Source organism: Pelophylax lessonae, assembly GCF_965119305.1.
Source record: "Pelophylax lessonae genome assembly, chromosome: 3".
Classification (NCBI taxonomy): domain Eukaryota; kingdom Metazoa; phylum Chordata; class Amphibia; order Anura; family Ranidae; genus Pelophylax; species Pelophylax lessonae.
The window spans coordinates 38,828,614-38,848,013 of NC_138770.1; the positions used below are offsets into that span (position 1 = coordinate 38,828,614).

General features: G+C 44.3%; 4 protein-coding genes across 4 annotated transcripts in view; 2 read left to right on the plus strand and 2 right to left on the minus strand.

Annotated features, from left to right (window-relative positions):
• Positions 1 to 19,400, minus strand: part of LOC309550737 (uncharacterized protein) — a 578,111-nt gene that overhangs the window by 399,523 nt on the left and 159,188 nt on the right. The window lies entirely within an intron of this gene.
• The window catches only part of LOC309550685 (uncharacterized protein), a 903,485-nt gene that overhangs the window by 272,632 nt on the left and 611,453 nt on the right, over positions 1 to 19,400 (plus strand). The gene's annotated exons all lie outside the window — the stretch shown is intronic.
• LOC309550757 (uncharacterized protein) overlaps positions 1 to 19,400 on the minus strand; it is a 245,401-nt gene that overhangs the window by 67,273 nt on the left and 158,728 nt on the right. The gene's annotated exons all lie outside the window — the stretch shown is intronic.
• Positions 111 to 18,992, plus strand: LOC309550002 (uncharacterized protein). The gene is made up of 3 exons (XM_082250476.1): positions 111 to 1,013; positions 15,348 to 15,466; positions 17,673 to 18,992. Exons 1-3 carry the CDS (start codon positions 121 to 123, stop codon positions 18,818 to 18,820), a joined length of 2,160 nt encoding a protein of 719 aa, XP_082106602.1. The 5' UTR covers positions 111 to 120; the 3' UTR covers positions 18,821 to 18,992.

Here is a 19,400-nt window from a genome sequence, read left to right on the forward strand (position 1 = left end):
GAGGCTTAAGATCCTCAGAGACAAAGCTGCCTGATGTGGGCGGAGTCCTGGTTTAGGGGAACCAATCTGCTCATGTCTAGTAATAATCTTGTTATTTCTATTTTAGTACATGGACAGGAGATGAGGAAAACCTCAGAGGATTGTCTCACTTTGTCTCCAGACTGTAAAGTAGAAGATGAGGACATCACACAGTATAGTCCAGGAGAAAACCCGGCTACCTCAAATGTCCATCCGGCACCACACAGTGTAGATGGACCATCGTATTCCTCTTATCCTGAGGAACCTCAGACTGTGAGGGACAGTGCCGCCCTTCCAACAGATAAGAGCTTTTCCTGTACTGAGTGTGGGAAGTGTTTTCTTATTAAATTCAATCTTAATGTGCATAAAAGTTCCCACACAGGGGAGAAGGTGTATTCCTGTCCTAAATGTGGGAAATGTTTTTCAAAGAAGTCCAGTTTTTACACACATCTGAGATTCCACACAAGTGAGAAGCTATATTCCTGTACTGAGTGCGGGAAATTCTTTGTAGCAAAATCAGCACTTGTCGCACATCAGAGGTCTCACACAGGGGAGAAGCCGTATTTCTGTCCTGAGTGCGGGAAATGTTTTTCACACAAGTCACATCTTCACAGACATCAGAGATCTCACACAAGTGAGAAGCCGTATTCCTGTCCTGTGTGCGGGAAATGTTTTTCAGACAAGTCCCATGTTAACAAACATCAGAAACTGCACACTGGGGAGAAACCCTATTCCTGTCCAGAGTGCGGGAAATGTTTTTCACAGAAGTCCCATCTTTGCACACATCAGAGATTGCACACCGGGGAGAAACCATATTCCTGTACTGAGTGCGGGAAATGTTTTTCATTGAAGGGCAATCTTGACGCACATTACAGATTGCATACAAAGGAGAAGCCGTATTCCTGTCCTGAGTGCGGGAAATGTTTTTCATATAAGTCCCATCTTTCCAGACATCAGAAATTGCACACAAGGGAGAAGTCACTTTCCTGTCCTGAGTGAGGGAGGTGTTACTCACCGAAGTCATGTCTTCCATTACACCAGGGATCCCACACAACCCCTGAGGTGTAGTTGTTCCTTGAGTGTGGGAAATTATTCTATATGAATTTTTGCTGGACATCACATAGTTGGTAATTTTGAATAAAGACACCAAACCATCCAGTTCAACCTGTGGTGTGTGTGTGTGAGTTTATGTCAATAGTAATTCCTGTATCCCTGTATGTTGCATTCATTAAGGTACTCATCTAATACTGTCGTTTATTTATGTTTCAATGTTTTTATTGAAGTTTTGGAAAGAAAGTTTTAACAGTGCACAAGGAGCCAACATGGCTCAATTACTTCTTATGTATACAGTAAGTATCTCATAAAACAGGAAATACAATGGTGCCAATGCAAAAAAAAAACACAAAATCAAAAATGAGTAGTCAATAAGACTGTAACCTAAAATGTAAACTGAAGTTAGGCATCCAACCATCAGTGTGGAAGCATAGCGACACATGGACAGACAGTGCTCCCGCCATTACACACTACAGGACCGACGGTCCGGGTCCGACCCCCCAATGGCGCCCCTACGGGAACTTACTGCGCCCTTCTGGGGGGGACGACCCCCAACCCCGACCCCAATACCAAGCCCTCCACTAGTGGGGGGCACAGCCTGTCGTCCGTGTACTGTCAGAAAATACCAGGAAATAAGAAAAAAAAAAAAAAAAAGGAGGGACCAGACTGGGGGAAAAGGAGGAAACAGCGGGGGAGGGCAGCAGGAATGGAAGAGTGAGCGAAAGGGAAGAAACATCAGCGGCTATTGAAAAAGTCGAGGGTCGACACCCAGGCCCCGTCCACGCCACCGGGGGAAATTCCCCCAACAACAACTCGTCCAAGGCTACCAAGGCGCCCGACCACCCCTATGAGGGGCCCGCCAGGTACCTTATCCAGGGGTCCCAAGTTTTATCAAACATTCGCATCCTATCATTCAAAATTGCCACCATCCGTTCGTTCAACATGATCCAGGTCAGTTTGGCTTTCAAGAGCTCAAATGGCACCACGGGGGTTCGCCACGAGCGGGCTATGGCTATTTTAGCGGCTGTGAACACAAAGGCAATGAGGCGCTTAGCGGGTTTAGTTGCCCCCTCCACTGGTTTACCCAAAAGGGCATTTTGGGGGTCTTTCGTCAAGTTGACTTGAGTCAAGGAGTAAACAAAATTGTAGACTCGGATCCAAAAGCGGCGGACTTTCGGGCAAGTCCACCACGTGTGGAGCACCGTGCCCGCCTGGCCACATCCCCGAAAGCAATTGGGGGATGCAGTGCTCACCGCCGCTGCCAACCTGACCGGAACCATGTACCAACGCAAAAACACCTTAAAGTTTGCTTCTATCAGGGAAGTATTAAGTATGGATACTGTCGTTTATTTAAACTATCAACGCTCCTTGTTGATACCACTGCTTGTGAAAGTGATTTCCACATCCTTACTGCTCTGATAGTAAAGAACCCGCTACATAGCTCTCATGTGTGGAAGAAGCACACCCTGATATACACCTCAGATATACTCCATGGCTGATCTTCATCATGTAAGAAACACTTCATAAGGAGATCAGAGATCACCAAAGACATGGATGAAGTGTTGTACCGTGTTGGTCATTGATAGCTGTGGAAAAATAAAAATGGAGTCATCACCTTTCATTGATTGAGTAAATTTTGTGGTGAAAGTTTTCATAACCATTTAGAGGTTTAGTAAAAAAAAATTAAATGGATAAATTAGAAAATCTTACGTCCAGCCATAATGAATATTGGCCATGTTTTATTTTACACAATGATTTCCTCTAATCGCTAGCTCTATCTAGTGGCCATAATGTGTTATTTCTCCAGCCATCTTTCAGGATAGCACACCTGAGAGATGACTAGCTCCACCTGACAGGAAACATGTGCTGTGCGCTCATATGTACACCCTCTAGTTACCCCCCCGTGTCCGCCATGGGGGAAGCGTATTGGCGCCCTTACCCGGCCTTTCAAGGACACTGGTCCATATTGGTAAGCAAGCAGCCAGCTACTTCTGTGTATTACTGCTGTAACCACATTTACTATCCAACATTTTCCATTATGTATTTGTATCTGGTATTATGCTCTGTTACAGATTGTATTTTTCTCTCTCCTGAAAAAGCGGATATGTCCGCGAAACATGTAGAGGTGCAATCACCCCTATGTTTTTCATCATCCTAAGAGTGTTATATTATAATTGATCCATGTATCCTTTATACAATACTCTGTCAACATGTTATTCATTTTTTTTTTTGCTTTTGTATTAATAAAAATATATCTTTTTTATGTCACTTTATATGTGTTATCTATGGATACAGAGATAGTAAATTTTTCTCACTATACCCCCTTGGGTTTTTGGGGGGACAACCCCCCCCCTTCTTTTCAATTAGTCAACTTAAGATGATGGTATCCTTTTTTTCCTTGGTCTTTTGTTGATTGTGTTTCCCCCTGTGCAGCGAAACCTTTTTTATGTATTTTCTGACCTGAAGGCTGGGGAGCTAGATGATCCTCCTGAGAGTGGGGGTAATAATGCCGGGGAGGGCTGCGCTCTCTCCAGGTTCTGCATTACAGGCGTCTTCCTGGCACAGGAAAAATGTGTCCTGGCACTCCAGCAGATTGGGCTCCTTCCGCCTTTCTGGCAGGCCAATGTGTTAGTCTGGAGGCAGCTCGTGTGAAGGTGGTCTGGTGCTGCAGCTGGGGCTGGAGGAGTGAGGAGATGTGGGGTGGAACCAAGGTGATACAAGCCTCAATAATTAGGGAGGAAGTGAAGTCCAATGCGGCTGGAGGTCTGGCCTCTTTTAAGATGGCAGCAGCCATATGTGTCTCCCGGGCATGCGGCAGCCCTCCAGGTAGCAGGGGGGCTGTGTGCCCGCACCTGCACTCCACCAAAACCCAGCATTGAGAGAGCACACCCAACCAGGGAGCAGGGTTCCCTCATCTTGCTGGGAAGAAGATGGAGAGCGAGGAGCACATGAAACAGCCAGTGGCTGCAGTCAGAAAGATGATCACAGGGGGGAAAGTCTTACTCTGTTGGGCAGGTCCTTACCCACACCCCTGCAACAGACAACTCTCAGCTGTTAGCGCTTAGCTCTGCAGCTATAGCAAAAAGGGGGGGGGGGGTCGAGGGGATAGGACTGAGTTCCGTGTTCTTGTCCCAATAAATGTAAGCATTTCTGGTCAAGAACCTGCTAAAGAGCTGCCCTCATCCAAAGCCCCCCCCCCCCCCCCCCCATTCAACGAGATGTGGCTATTGCAGGGAAAACCTCCAAAAAACACGCAAAGCCTTTTTGTTTTAAGTGTTTACACCGGTTGACTGGAAAAGAAACCTCAGCTATAATGAAGTATTTTCTACCAAAACAATCAGAAGTGCTAGCCACCCTTCAAATCAACCCTATTATTTATACAGAACACTAAGTTAGAGGTACAGACCCCTAGGGAGGATACTTCCTCTCTCAGGAGGGACCTCATCAAAGGGAGTTCTCCTCAACCCTACAGGGGGTCGCAGGACCCTTCGTCATCCCAAAATATAGAGGACAAGTACCTGGAGAAGGCCGAGGGCTAAGGTCAGAGTTCCTTGGAGGATGTGAGGGACATAGACCATGCCAGCCAAGCCAGTTGGGAGGTGTGACAAACTCGCTTAGGACAGAGGCTTTTGGAGGGACTGCAGGCTAGCCCATGTCCAAGTCCATGTCTCCCCAAGAGACACAGACTCTGGGACTCTAGGCCTAGGATCCATGTTAAAGGCCTAGATGGCACATTAGCATTAAGGACTGCTCCATACAGTCAGACTCATAGCAGATGGTAATCTTATTAATCAACCACCTGTCTTCCACACATTGTGCTAATTAATTCACCTGTTATCTGCTAATCGATGTGTTTACACTTGTAATAATGTATATTGTTCTTTTGGAGCTCGATGCCAGCAAGTCTGACATAGAGTAAGATCCTGATTAATCAAAGCATTGTCTAGGTGTGGATTGCCATGCATTCATATTTTTTCTGTCTAGTGGCTAATTTCATTAACTCTTGGAGGATCCTCTATGATGGGATTAGCCTTGTGTCAGCTGTACCTCCGTTATCTAAACCATTGTGTGATGTTTTAGGTAAATATTTTGGTGGTCACTGACATACTTCTCAAGTCTGAAGCCTGTATTCTTGTTCAATAAACAGTTCCAGATCGTATACAAGCTTTTCTTGGCTAGTCTTGTATGTAGGGTAGCTAGAATATCTGATATGTATGTTAGAGACTGGAGGAAGCAGTATTCTCACAGAAGCACTCAAGCTGAGTCTGGGTCGGTTCCGTCACAGGAGGCTAGACGAGGGAGGCACCTCTTCAAAGTAGAGGATATGGAGGGCTTTGTGAGGGTGGTGTATGCAAAGGAAGAGATTCCAGATCCGCTAACAGGTTTCCACCAGAGATAAGTTGTAAAGGGGGCTGGTTAGACTGTAAGGTCATTCAGTTCACCAGGTTCTCAAGGACATTATCCTTATAGAATGGAAAGAGTCAGGGAGGAAGAAGTCCCTGTTAAAGGCAAGGAGAGAGAAGGGCAAAAAAAAAATTTAGTTGCTTCTTCAGAATAAGTTCAGACCCAAGAAGAACGTGTGGAAAAAGGAAAGGGGGGGGGGGGACGGTAAAGTGAAGCATGCTCCCTGCTGATACCACTGTTTGCGGAAGAGAATTCCACATCCTTACTGCTCACACAGTGAAGAACCCCCTGCGTATTTTAAGGTTAAACCGCCTTTCCTCTAGTTTTAGTGAGTGGCCCCGTGTCTTATTGTATTCCCTTTCTCTGAATAGGTTTTTCCATATGCTAGGGTTGCCAGTACAGTATTTGTACATTGATATCATATCCCCCCTCAATCGTCTCTTCTCCAGAGAGAATAAGTTCAGTGCTTGTAGTCTTTTCTCATAGCTGATGTCCTCCATTCCCCTAATTATTTTTGTTGCCCTTCTCTGGACTTTCTCTAGTTCCAGCACATCCTTTCTGAGGACCGGTGCCCAGAACTGGACAGCATACTCCAGATGTGGCCGGACCAGAGTCTTGTAGAGTGGGAGAATAATCTCTTTATTTCTGGAGTGAATCCCCTTTTTTATACATCCCAGTATTCTGTTGGCTTTGCTTGCAGCGGCTTGGCATTGCATGCCACTGCCAAGCCTGTTGTTTACCAGTACCCCCAGGTCCTTTTCCATCCTAGACTCACCCAGAGGTTCCCCCCCTAGTGATTAGCTTGCTTTCTTTCTGGTTTCTGGCACCCAGGTGCATTACTTTACATTTCTCAACATTAAACCTCATCTGCCATGTAGTTGCCCACCCCATAATTTTGTTCAGGTCCGCTTGTAAGGTTTCCACATCCTGCATAGAAGATATTGGCATGCTTAGTTTAGTATCATCCGCAAATACTGAGATTTTACTCGATATCCCCTCCTCTAGATCATTTATGAATAAATTAAACAGGATTGGCCCCAAGACAGAACCCTGGGGGACCCCGCTTTCCACACCGCCCAATCTGAGTACTCCCCATTAATCACCACCCTTGGCAACCTCCCCTGGAGCCAGTTCTCTATCCAGGTACTTATGGTCCATACCTACCTTATGGTCCATACCTACTGTACCTTATGGTCCATACCTACCTTCCTTAGTTTGAACAGTAAGTGTTTGTGGGGAACGGTGTCAAAGGCCTTTGCGAAGTCCAGGTACACCACATCCACAGGCTTACCTTTATCTAGGTGGCAGCTCACTTCCTCATAGAAGGTTAATAGATTGGTTTGGCAAGAACGATTTTTCATGAATCCATGCTGATTACTACTAATAATACCGTTTTCATTACTAAAGTCTTGTATGTGAACCCTTAACATCCCCTCCAAAATCTTGCAGACTACTGATGTTAGGCTGACCGGCTTATAGTTACCCGGGATATATCTCGGCCCCTTTTTAAAATTGGTACCACGTTGGCTTTTTTCCAATCAGCTGGCACCATTCCCGTCTGTAAACTATCCTTAAAGATCAAGAATAATGATCTGGCAATCACCTGACTGAGCTCTTTAAGAACCCTTTGGGTGCAGGCCATCTGGTCCCGGTGATTTATTTATGTTAAGTTTCTCTAGTTTAGTTCTAAGTCTATCTTCTGTTAGCCATGGCGGTATTTCCTGAGGTGTGTTGTTTAATTTGGCCTTACAAGCTGGGTTAGTGTTGCTCCCCAATTCTTTTGTGAAGACTGAAGAGAAGAAATTATTTAACACTACCTCCTTTTCCCTGTCCCCTGTGGCCAAATCTCCCTTATCGTCTCGTGTTCAAAGCATCAGTAAGCGTTGGCTAGCGTCGGCTGGCGTCAAGACAGCGATAACGGGCATTTTTACTATAAAAGTCCCAGAATTGTACATAGTCGAGTACAAAGGAGTATCCCACTTATTCCCTTCTCCTAAACTACAACAAAACAACCAAACAAAAATGCCGGAGTTGTCAATGTGTCAGTTCTCACACCCAGGGCCGCAGCTCACATGGGCTGGAGAAGTAACAGGTAACAATGGCAGACCCACATTAGGCCACAGGCCTAGAAAACCAGCTACATACTGTATATAAGGCCTTTTAGTATTAGGTTGCGTTAACTTTGAGGAAAGGGTCATGTCCCCTGAAACGCGTCAACTGTCCAACCATTTGTTCCCAGGACATGCTGGAGCAGATCTGTTGGGCTTGATGTATTTTGTTCGCATGTGGGTAGGCATTTGTCTATGTGGTTTTAATTAAAGTTATTAATGGTAATGCATGAGGTGGTCGCGTACTCCTGTGTGTATTTTGGCAGTGGAGATGACCCCAACTATAAGGATATACAGTACCTACACACACAGCACAAGGCCGCGTTCACACTACGAGACATATCTTCCCAACTGTCTCTGATTTGGAACAAGTCCCTTTGTCCCTCTTTCCTCTTCATTGTCCTTTATTTTGGTCTGATCTATATAGTTGTAAAGATGTAAAATTCACTATTTATCTTTCAAAAAGTGTTTCCCAGTGCTAAACCTTTCATCCAATTTCTAAATTAATGAATTTGTAAATGTCAAAAACCAATATTAAAGGAACAGTAGTGGTAAAAAAAAAAAAAAACACTTGTCGGGTCAACTAATTTTTTTTAGATAATTCTGCTTTAAGGGGGCGTGGTTTGGGGGGGTGTCTTATGCCTACATACTTTTGCTCATAGGCGTTCCTCGTTTCCATCTAAAAAAAAATTGGGATTGGGATTTAGATGTTTCTTGGAGCTGCAGTTTTTCTGAGTCTCTACAGAGGACAGTCAGGAAGTGATGTCAGGTAGAGACAGGAAGTGATGTAACATACAGACAGGAAGTGATGTCAGTTACAGACAGGAAGTGAAATCAGGTATAAATAGGAAGTTCCGGGTGAGAGGTGAGTTGGTAGGAAATAGAGAGAAGACATTGTTGGAAGTGGCAGCAGAGGAGGTAATAAGATCTTATTTTCTTTTTACATCCAGTAACCCCCGTCATGTCCGTCCTCTTCCTCCATAGTCACTATGACGTCTTTTATCTCCAGCAGATGATGATACACACATACAGGCATACCCCGTTTTACGTACACTCACTTTACGTACACTCGCGAGTACGGACATGCCCCGAGAGTGTACGTAAAGTGCCTCGCAAGTACGGACGTTCCGACATTCCCGCGCCGCGCAGCCGCAGTATACCCTGGAGGTGCGAGAGGCCAGGTTCCTGCCCAGAATACGCCCACAGACAGCTCGCCGCGCAGCCGCAGTATACCCTGGTGTTGCGAGATATGCCCACAGACAGCTTGGAGTTGACCACCAGCCATCCGTGAGTTGCCTGCCAGGTTACATAAGCCGAGCCCATAGAAGCCTTTACCTCCATTACTTGTGCCAATGTTAAGAAGTTGGAAACAGCTGTGTGTATTTGTGGCTCTATGTTCTAGGCTGTGCTATGATAAGGTGACCACTTTTTGAAAATCAAATTCAGGGAGACCCTACTGACTGCACCCAGTTTTTTTTGGGGGGGGGGGGTGGGGTAGGTTTGAGCAGAGGGGCTTCTTTAATGGCAGCATGTGAAGTGCACCACGCCAACAGTTGGGTGTGGCCAAACTGGAAGGGGCTTAAATAGGTATAGTTTGATAACACCTAAGCCTACTTTGCTCTGGGATGGGAGTGCAGGCCAAGGTGTGCACTGTGGGTCCCTGTCACAAGCAAGGGCAAGGCAAGCTTACAATTTTTTTTTTTAATACTGTTCTGTATTATGTTTATTTTAGTTATCAATGCATTATTTATATCAGTTATGCCTCTAAATGACTATTGGAATGTAGTACATGCATTGAGAAGTGAAAAAAGGTATTGCTTCACTTTAAGTACATTTTCGTTTTACATACATGCTCCGGTCCCATTGCGTACTTAAAAGTGGGGTATGCCTGTATATAGTGTGGAAACTTTCTTCATTTTGGAGATGTCACCTTAGCAGTCTTTTATAACGATGGAAGAGATTCAGATTCGGATTATACTGAAATCTGCACTTCCACACCCTTCCTTTGAAAATACCGAACTTCCTATGCCCAATTAACTCCGCCATGTATCCCGGGCTCCACTGCCCCTCCTGCAGGCCCAGAACTCGCATGGCAGATGGAGTGGAGGGTGATCATTTATCAGGTCTCCCCTGCGGTGAATGAACCCAGAAGAGACAAGGATTTCATTACTTCCACGTTCAGAGCTTTCATTCATCAGCTAGGGTCCATAGGTGGGGATATGGGTTTAAGAAACCCCTGATGTCTCCTTAACCACTTACGGACTGCCCACCATGTATTTATGTCGCTAATTTAACGTTAAATACTGGAGTTATGGCAGCAGATAACTGCCATAACCCCGGTATTTTCCTACACGGCCAGCGGTCTTCTTACACATAAAAGTAGTCCCAGCGGCAGATTTGCTGCGGGATCACTTATGGGCGATGGGAGAGGTGCCTACCCCCCTCCTGCCGCTTCCTGGTTCTTTTCCTTGCTTACCGGAGCCATCGATAGTGGGAAAAGTCACGTGAGGGAAAGATGGCCCCCACTCGGCTCTATGCCCTTGGAGGACCAGAGTGTAGATGTGAGCTCAGGTCTTTTTGACCCCAGATCTCACATAAAGAGGACCTGTCCTGCTTATTTCTATTGCAAGGGATGTTTATAATAGGGATAAAAGTCATCAAAAACATTTTTTTTTAAAGGGACAGTGTAAAAATAAAAAGTAAAATAAATAGGAAAAAAAGCGAACGCATCCGCAAGTCAAGCCCACATATGTAAACGGTGTTCAAACCACTCATGTGAGGTATCGCCGAGATTGTTAGAGCGAGAGCAAAAATTGAACTGTAACGCTAAACTGGTAGCCTGTAGAAATTTTTAAAGCGTTACCTATGGGGATTTTTAAGTACCAATGTTTGTCACCATTCCACGAACGTGCGCAATTTTGAAGCATGACATGTCGGGTATCTATTTACTCGGCGTAACATTATCTTTTACACTAGAAAAAAAATTGGGCTAATTTTTACTGTTTCCTTTTTTTTTTTTTTTTTTTTATTCAAAAAATTGTATTTTCTCCAAAAAAATTCTGTATGTAAGAACGCTGCGCAAATACGGTGTGACATAAAGTATTGCAACAATCTTTATTTTATTCTTTAGGGTCTCTGCTAAAAATATATATGTTTGGGGGTTCTAAGTAATTTTCTAGCAAAAAATAGATTTTAACTTGTAAACAACAAGTGTCAGAAATAGCCCTGGTCCAGAAGTGGTTTAAGAGGACCTCTCATTTCTACTCTGGTATCACATATGGGGCTATTGGAAGGTTCATTGTCACACATGCTGGAGTGGGGGCAATAATTCTGGGGCCATTATTCACGAGTTACTCCAAACTGATGACCTGTAAGATCTTTTAAAGTGTTGCCTTGGCACAATTTTGGGTACTGAAGTTAGTCACTAATTCAGGAGGACATGCAATTCTAAAGGTTGACATAATTGTGTGTTGGATGCTTAAGCCTATTAAATGGTAATTTCTGTGTAGGGAACAAGGAAAAACATATTCGCTTCCCCAATCCCCTGCTTCCCCGGCTGTCACCACTCTCCTCTACTCCCCTACACTCCGGTAATGGACTGTCCCTCCTCTTGTCCATTGAGGGACTTTGAGGATATCAGAAAACTTGCGACCAATGGAGCTTAGAGGAGAAGGGACTGCCTGGACCCGTCTTACAACCCAGAGGAGCTTGACAGAGTGGAGGATCAGGGAAGTCCAATATTCTGGTTAAGTAGAATTATAGGGGGCTTTTGTCATAAAGGCTTAGATGGAAGTATAAATAAATATATTTATGAGGGTGAATGGGGAGTCTATACACCTTTTGGGGGGATTGTTGGACTTTATTTGGGTGTGATTACTGTGTGCATTAATAAATTATAAGAAGGATACAGTCTTGTGTCAACATTTATTATGTACAATATCATAAGATATGACTGTACAGTTCTTGTCCGTAGTTGTCTATCCAGACAGGTTGAGATTTGATTTTCGATATAATTTTTGAACTGTTAGACCCAAGATAATTTTGAAGGAGTTGGAGATGATTGGTCACTTCATCCAGTCATCTGTGTTCTATTGGTTGGTAGATGTACCCTGCCTCTAGTTTGTGCAGTCCTATCACCATTATGTCCTGTAGCAACTGCTCTCCCCCTACTATCCCCCTGTGCAGCAACTGCTCTCCCGCTACTATCTTTCTGTGCAGAAACTGCTCACCTCCTACTATGTCCCCGTGCAGCAACTGCTCTCCCCCTACTATGTCCCTGTGCAGCATTTGCTCTCCACGTACTATCTTCCTGTGCAGCACTGCTCACCCCCTACTATCTCCCCATGCAGCAACTGCTCACCACCTATTATCTCCCTGTGCAGCACTGCTCACCCCCTACTATCTCCCCATGCAGCAACTGCTCACCCCCTACTATCTCCCTGTGCAGCACTGCTCACCCCCTACTATCTCCCCATGCAGCAACTGCTCACCCCCTACTATCTCCCCATGCAGCAACTGCTCACCCCCTACTATGTCCCTGTGCAGCACTGCTCTCCTCCTACTATCTCCTCATGCAGCAACTGCTCTCCTCTTACTATCTCCCCATGCAACAACTGCTCTCCTCCTACTATCTCCCTGTGCAGCAACTGCTCACCCCCTGCTATCTCCCCTTGCAGCAACTGCTCACCCCCTACTATCTCCCTGTGCAGCACTGCTCACCCCCTACTATCTCCCCATGCAGCAACTGCTCATCCCCTACTATCTCCCTGTGCAGCACTGCTCTCCTCCTACTATCTCCCCATGCAGGAACTGCTCTCCTCCTACTATCTCCCCATGCAACAACTGCTCTCCTCCTATTATCTCCCTGTACAGCAACTGCTCTCCTCCTACTATCTCCCCTTGCAGCAACTGTTCTCTCCCTACTATCTCTCCACGCAGCAACTGCCATCCCCCTACTATTTCCTCTTGCAGCAACTGCTTTCCTCCTACTATCTCCCCGTGCAACAACTGCTTGTCCCCTACTATCTTCCTATGCAGAAACTGTTTCCCACTTCTATGTCCCCCTACTATCTCCAAGTGAAACTACTGCTTTCTCCCTACTATCTCCCCATGCAGCAACTCTGCCTCCCATATGAGGTCTCTCTGTCTTTCTAGTATTTTGAGGTAAATTAACAGCCTAGGTTTTATTTATGCTATGGTGATGGGGGGATGTGTGTGGTACTTTTAGTGCTCACTGTGTACCGCACAGCAAGGTGAAAGTGGGCTGCATACAAATGGGGCTCTAATAACATGTGTAGACTGAACATCCGTTGGTTACTTATAGTTGCTAATTCCCTCTAGTGTTCTCCAGAAATGTTCCATCTTATCTCTTGTTACAAAGACATGTATATTTCCTGTGTTCCTCAGCTCCATCTAGTGGGACCAATGTGGTACTTCACTACTGCCCATAACAAAAGAACATTCGTTCACAAGAGGAAAATCCAAAAGAACAATCTGTGTTGCTTAAATTGCACAGAAAAAATGTACATACAGAATTGCTGGAAGAATGGCTATGCAAAATGTTTTTTAGAAATAGACCCATAAGTAACCCAATCTAAATGTGCCAATTCCCATTGGGGGCAGCCCGCCTATTAACCCCTTGTATCCCCATCCTAATATTGTACACCCAATACAGTCCAAATAATCCTCCGCTATCCATCTACAGAGAAACCCGTATAGAGCACATGACCACATAACTGAGGATGGAGGAGGACCGGAGTCACATGACTGAGAGGATACTAAACCTGACCCTGGAGATCATCTACCTGCTGACCGGAGAGGTGAGGAGGACTCTGGGAGGTCACATGACATCACTCTTATCTCTATTAATAAAACACAGACCTGACCAGAGAGGTGAGGAGGATTCTGGGAGGTCACATGACATCACTCTTATCTCTAATAATAAAACACAGACCTGACCGGAGAGGTGAGGAGGATTCTGGGAGGTCACATGATATCACTCTTATCTCTATTAATAAAACACAGGCCTGACCAGAGAGGTGAGGAGGATTCTGGGAGGTCACATGACATCACTCTTATCTCTATTAATAAAACACAGGCCTGACCAGAGAGGTGAGGAGGATTCTGGGAGGTCACATGACATCACTCTTATCTCTATTAATAAAACACAGACCTGGCCAGAGAGGTGAGGAGGATTCTGGGATTCTAACATGATATTCCTATTGGTTTTCAACTATAGAGATGTCCTCTTCTGAAGTCAGATGATCATATGACCATCACAGTGCCTCCATGTGACTCCCTAAAACCTGAGAGACACAACATGCAGAAGATTCTAGAAGTCACCAAGAAGATGATGGAGCTGCTGACAGGAGAGGTGAGCGGTGCTGGGAATTCTGGGACATTATCCAGTAACAGACAAGGGATGTGTCTGGATGGTGACTGTATCATTGTGTGTGTCAGGTTCCTATAAGGTGTCAGGATGTCACTGTCTATTTCTCCATGGAGGAGTGGGTGTATTTAGAAGGACACAAGGATCTCTACAAGGACATCATGAAACCTGCTACTATAGCCAGTGGTGCAGTGACACCTACTGACAACAGTGCAAGTTCACATCCCTACTGAGTTTAGGGAGAAACCAAGTGCACAACTATAGAAATCAAAACTGGGCTGACTACCACCGAGCCAGAAACTACATTTTCCAAACACTTAGCAACCTATCTAGGAGGGGGCTACATTGCAATGAATGTTTATTATATATTTCAGGGTGGAATCCTTAGGAATGATAATATTTTTGTTAAAGTGGAGTATAAAGAGGAAGATGAGGTGTATGGAGTGATGGAGGAGTTTTCAGAAAGACACAAGGATATGATGGAGCCACCTAATACCAGTAACCCACCTGAGAGATGTCCCCATCCTCTGTATTCCCGGGATTCCACACAGGAAGATCACAACTACACAAAACATAATCAGGTAGATAATGAACAATTATTGGTAGTCCTGATTATCCAGAGGCTTCCAGCACACACAAAATAGGGACTTCGTGCACACTAACCTAATAACCAGTCTAGGGGATGTCTTTTTTTGATTTAACATTTTGAAGACCAGGCCTTTTCTGACACAAATACAATTCTGATTACAAATAACATAGAAATATAATGGAAACATGATAGAAAATGACTCCCCAAACATTAAGAGTCCATTCAGACTAGCGTGACTTGGTCGCCTGACAAGTCGCGGTCGGTCGCTCGCCATTGAGTAGTACAGGACCCGATCTAATAGGAGCGACACAAGTTGCTCCGACTTAGAAAAAGGGTCCTGTACTACTTTGGGGCGACCTGGAGGCGACTTGCATTGATTTCAATTATATGAAGTCCGTGCAAGTCGCGCCGAAGTCGCAGTGCACAGAGGTCGCCCCACAATGTCGTGTCGCGGCAGTCTGAATGGGCTGTAAATATATATATCAATTTTTTTTTTTTCAGCAGAGGCCCTGGAGAATCACTTTTATTGCTGTCACAAGAAATGTAAACGTCCCTTTTGATAGCAATAAAGCATGACAGGTCCTCTTTATGGAGACATCTGGGGTCTATAAGATCCCAGATCTGTCCTCTATCCTTAAAAGCATGAGATAAAAAAACCCCCAAAAAACAGTTATGTCATGCTTTAAAAAAAAAAAAAAAATTTCCCTAACAGGAAGTTACAAAATACTCCTAGCTTCTGGTCTCCTAGACCATAGAGATGATCGGAGTCCTTCTGGTCCCCCCGAAGTTGGGCTTTCCAATCTCATGGGAAAGCTCGGAGAGGCACCAGCAAGAGGAAAGGGGAACAACTCCTCCCGATGCCTGAAAAAGTGATCCAGCAGATAATCAGCCACTCAGATCACTTTGGTAAGTTAGAGAATCGCTGGCTGAAAATTTTAATACCGGGGCTATGGCTGACAGCTGCAGTTATGTCCCCGGTATAACCACTTGAACACAATCACATATATATAGGTGATTGTGCAGCAAGAGGTTAATGCTGATAAAACTGAGGGTGGGTATAGGGCATGATATACTCCGATCTCAGCCTGAGTCAAGAGAGCAAGCACATGGCCCTCCCAAATAGTTATACCCTCTCCCATCATGCTCCAGTGGCCTGAAACTCCTACCGGGGTGCCTGAATATATGAATATTCCTAATTCCACTGAGCTTAGGGAGAAACCAAGAGCACAACTATGCAAATCAAAAACTGGGTTGACTAACACTGAGCCAAAAACTACATTTTCTGATGACTTAGCAACCTATCTAGGAGGGTGCTACATTACAATGAATATTTATTATATATTGCAGAGCGGAAAAATCAGAGATCATAATATTATTTTTAAAGAGGAGTATGGAGTGATGGAGGAGTTTTCAGAAGGACACAAGGATACGATGGAGCCACCTAATACCAGGAACCCACCAGAGAGATGTCCCCGTCCTCTGTATTCCTGGGATTCCACACAGGAAGGTCACACCATCCCCCACTGTTACAAGGTTGGTGGGACGGAGCATCTCGAACATGGGCTTGTGGAAACAATGTGTTCATGTTTTAATGTAATGTCACTGTATTAAATCCTATATTTTACAGATTATATTTTCTATCATTTTCTTTTTTTTAGTGGGAAGATCCAATAGATATAGAAATTGAAGTTAAAGCAGAAGAAGAGATGTATGTGAGGGATGATCAGCAGTCTATGGAGGAGGATGGAATAATGGGGACATTTATAGAGGAGGACACTCCTACAGAGATCAGCACAGGTGGGTCATTAACACTAAATACATTCCTCCACCCCTACTGCTCACTGATTGGTCCAGGGTAGGGCAAGGACTGGGTGATATCAGCCTGTAATCCCCTGGTCACTTTCCTGAGTTGTGTTCCTCGTCCTGTATTCCTTTCGGATAATCTTCCTTCTCTGTGCTGCAGACACAATTTATGTATCTAGACTGGATTTATGGAGATTCTGGGATTCAGCTGGCAGCAAAATGTTGATTCTCACCATAGGCGTTATTCAACATGTGCTTTGGGTCTTCTACCCCATACATTGGGTCTAGCAAGGTCTCTGGCAGAGCAATTCTCCCAGGGTTACTTGCTCTGTTGTTTGTTGGCTGTGCCGGGTGGAGGGATATGTCTGTATAGTCTCAGACCCAAGTCACTGAGTGCAGTCTCAGGGGATGGGAGGCAGCGGTGTGGGACCTCTGCAACTTGTCTCATGTAAACATTTAAGCTTCCACTGATTACTGAAGTCCATTAAGTCCTTACTTCTCTGTTTTATGTTGAGTACGCCTGACTCCTGCACTATATACTCTATCTTGTGAATCACAAAGTCCTGATACTATATAGTCGTAACTATTGTATCCTATTCAGTAAGTTGTACATTACATATTCCTGACTTTTGCTCTCTACCCTCTACCCACTGCTATATATATACACATAATATGGATTCTCTTTTGTTACACCCATTTTCTATCATCTGGACATTTTATATCTGATGATTTGATTGGAGCACAGACTTTTACATGGTGACAATAATGTGATAACATCCTCAAATTTCGGACCCTTAAAAAGAAAGTGATAATGTGGGAGGAGTCAATAACCCAATGATGGTGGTCTTCAGGATCAGTCCAGTCTTCATCTTGGTTGTTCTCCCCCCATCCTCACTCTCTGACATTTGGTGAGGCTCAGCCCCGCTGTTATTCATGACTAAATCATGGACTAAATAAGGAAGTGCAGGACTTCTTGTGTTGGGAAGATGGCATAATCCTATAATCCTATAATCCCCTCATCACTGTCACTCCTATAAAAGACAGTTCTCGTTGTTTCTTCACTCTCTGACTAAGCTCCATGAATAAAGAAATGAACTGGTAGGAGATCAGAGGACCCATTTACTAGTTACCTTGAGGGTGGAATTGTAAGATCCTCAGAGACAAAGCTGCCTGATGTGGGCAGAGTCCTGGTTTAGGGGAACCAATCTGCTGATGTCTAGTAATAATCTTTTTATTTCTATTTTAGTAGATGGAGGGGAGATGAGGAAAACCTCAGAGGATTGTCTCACTTTGTCTTCAGACTGTAAAGTAGAAGATGAGGACATCACACAATATAGTCCAGGAAAAAACCCGGCTACCTCAAATGTCCATCCGGCACCACACAGTGTAGATGGACCATCCTATTCCTCTTATCCTGAGGAACATCAGACTGTGAGGGACGGTGCTGGACCATCGTATTCCTCTTATCCTGAGGAACCTCAGACTGTGAGGGACAGTGCCGCCCTTCCAACAGATAAAAGGTTTTCCTGTACTGAGTGCGGGAAGGGTTTCCATTTTAAATTCAATCTTGATGAGCATAAAAGATCTCACACAGGTGAGAAGCCGTATTCTTGTAGTGAGTGCGGGAAATCTTTTTTAAAGAAGTCCTATCTTTTTAGACATAACAGATATCACACAGGTGAGAAGTCATGTCCTGACTCCAGAAGTTACTTTGTAGAGAAATCAGAACTTGTCACACATCAGAGGTCTCACGTGAAGGAGAAGCCGTATTCTTGTTCTGAGTGTGGGAAATGCTTTTTACTTAAGCCACATCTTTACAGACATCAGAGATTGCACACAGGTGAAAAGCCATATTGCTGTCCTGAGTGCGGAAAATGTTTTTCAGCAAAGTCCCATCTTTACTCACATCAGAAATTGCACACAGGTGAGAAGCCGTATTCCTGTTCTGAGTGTGGAAAATGTTTTTCACATAAGTCCAATCTTTATATTCATCAGAGGTTGCACACAGGTGAAAAGCCGTATCCCTGTCCTGAGTGTGGGAAATGTTTTTCATGTAAGTCCACTCTCGACACACATCAGAGATCTCACACAGGGGAAAAGCCATTTTCATGTTCTGAGTGCGGGAAATGTTTTTCAGATAGGTCCAGTCTTTACAGACATCAGAGATCTCACACAGGGGAGAAGCCATATTCCTGTTCTGACTGTGAGAAATGTTTTGTATATAAATCAGAACTTGTCATACATCTGAAGTCTCACACGGGGGAAAAGCCATACTCCTGTCCAGAGTGCGGGAAATGTTTTTTAAAGATGTATAATCTTTCTGTACATCAGAGGTCACACACAGGAGAGAAGCCGTATTCCTGCCCTGAGTGTGGGAAATGTTTTTCACAGAAGTCCTGTCTTTACAAACATCAGAAATCTCACATGAGGAAGAAGCCACTTTCCTGTCCTGAGTGATAAAATTGTTCCTCACTGAAGTCCTGTCTTCCTGTACATCAGGGATCCCACACAACCCTCCAGGTGTATTAGTGCCTTGAGTGCAGGAAATGTCTTCTATATGAATGTTGGTGGACATCACAGCTCTCATATGGGGAAGAAGCACACCCTGATATACACCTCAGATATACTCCATGGCTGATTATCATGTAAGAAACACTTCATAAGGAGATCAGAGATGACCAAAGACATGGATGAAGTGTTGTACCGTGTTGGCCATTTATGGCAGTAGAAAAATAAAAATGTCATTACCTTTCATTGGCTGAGTACATTTTGAGTGTAAGCTTTTGTAACCGTATACTGACCATGTTTTATTTAACACAGTGATTTCCTATAGTTGTCAGCTCCATCTAGTGGCCATAATGTGTTAGTTCTCTATTCTGCTTTTCTAAGTGAAGTATTTCAGGAAAAATTATGGCCACTGGATAGACCCCTTATTTTCGTCTGGTAGGCTTGGTTTCATACTAATAACTGAGATCATACTTATGCATGTATGAGTACAGTAGACATTGAAGGGCATAAGGTAATCAAAACCATAGTA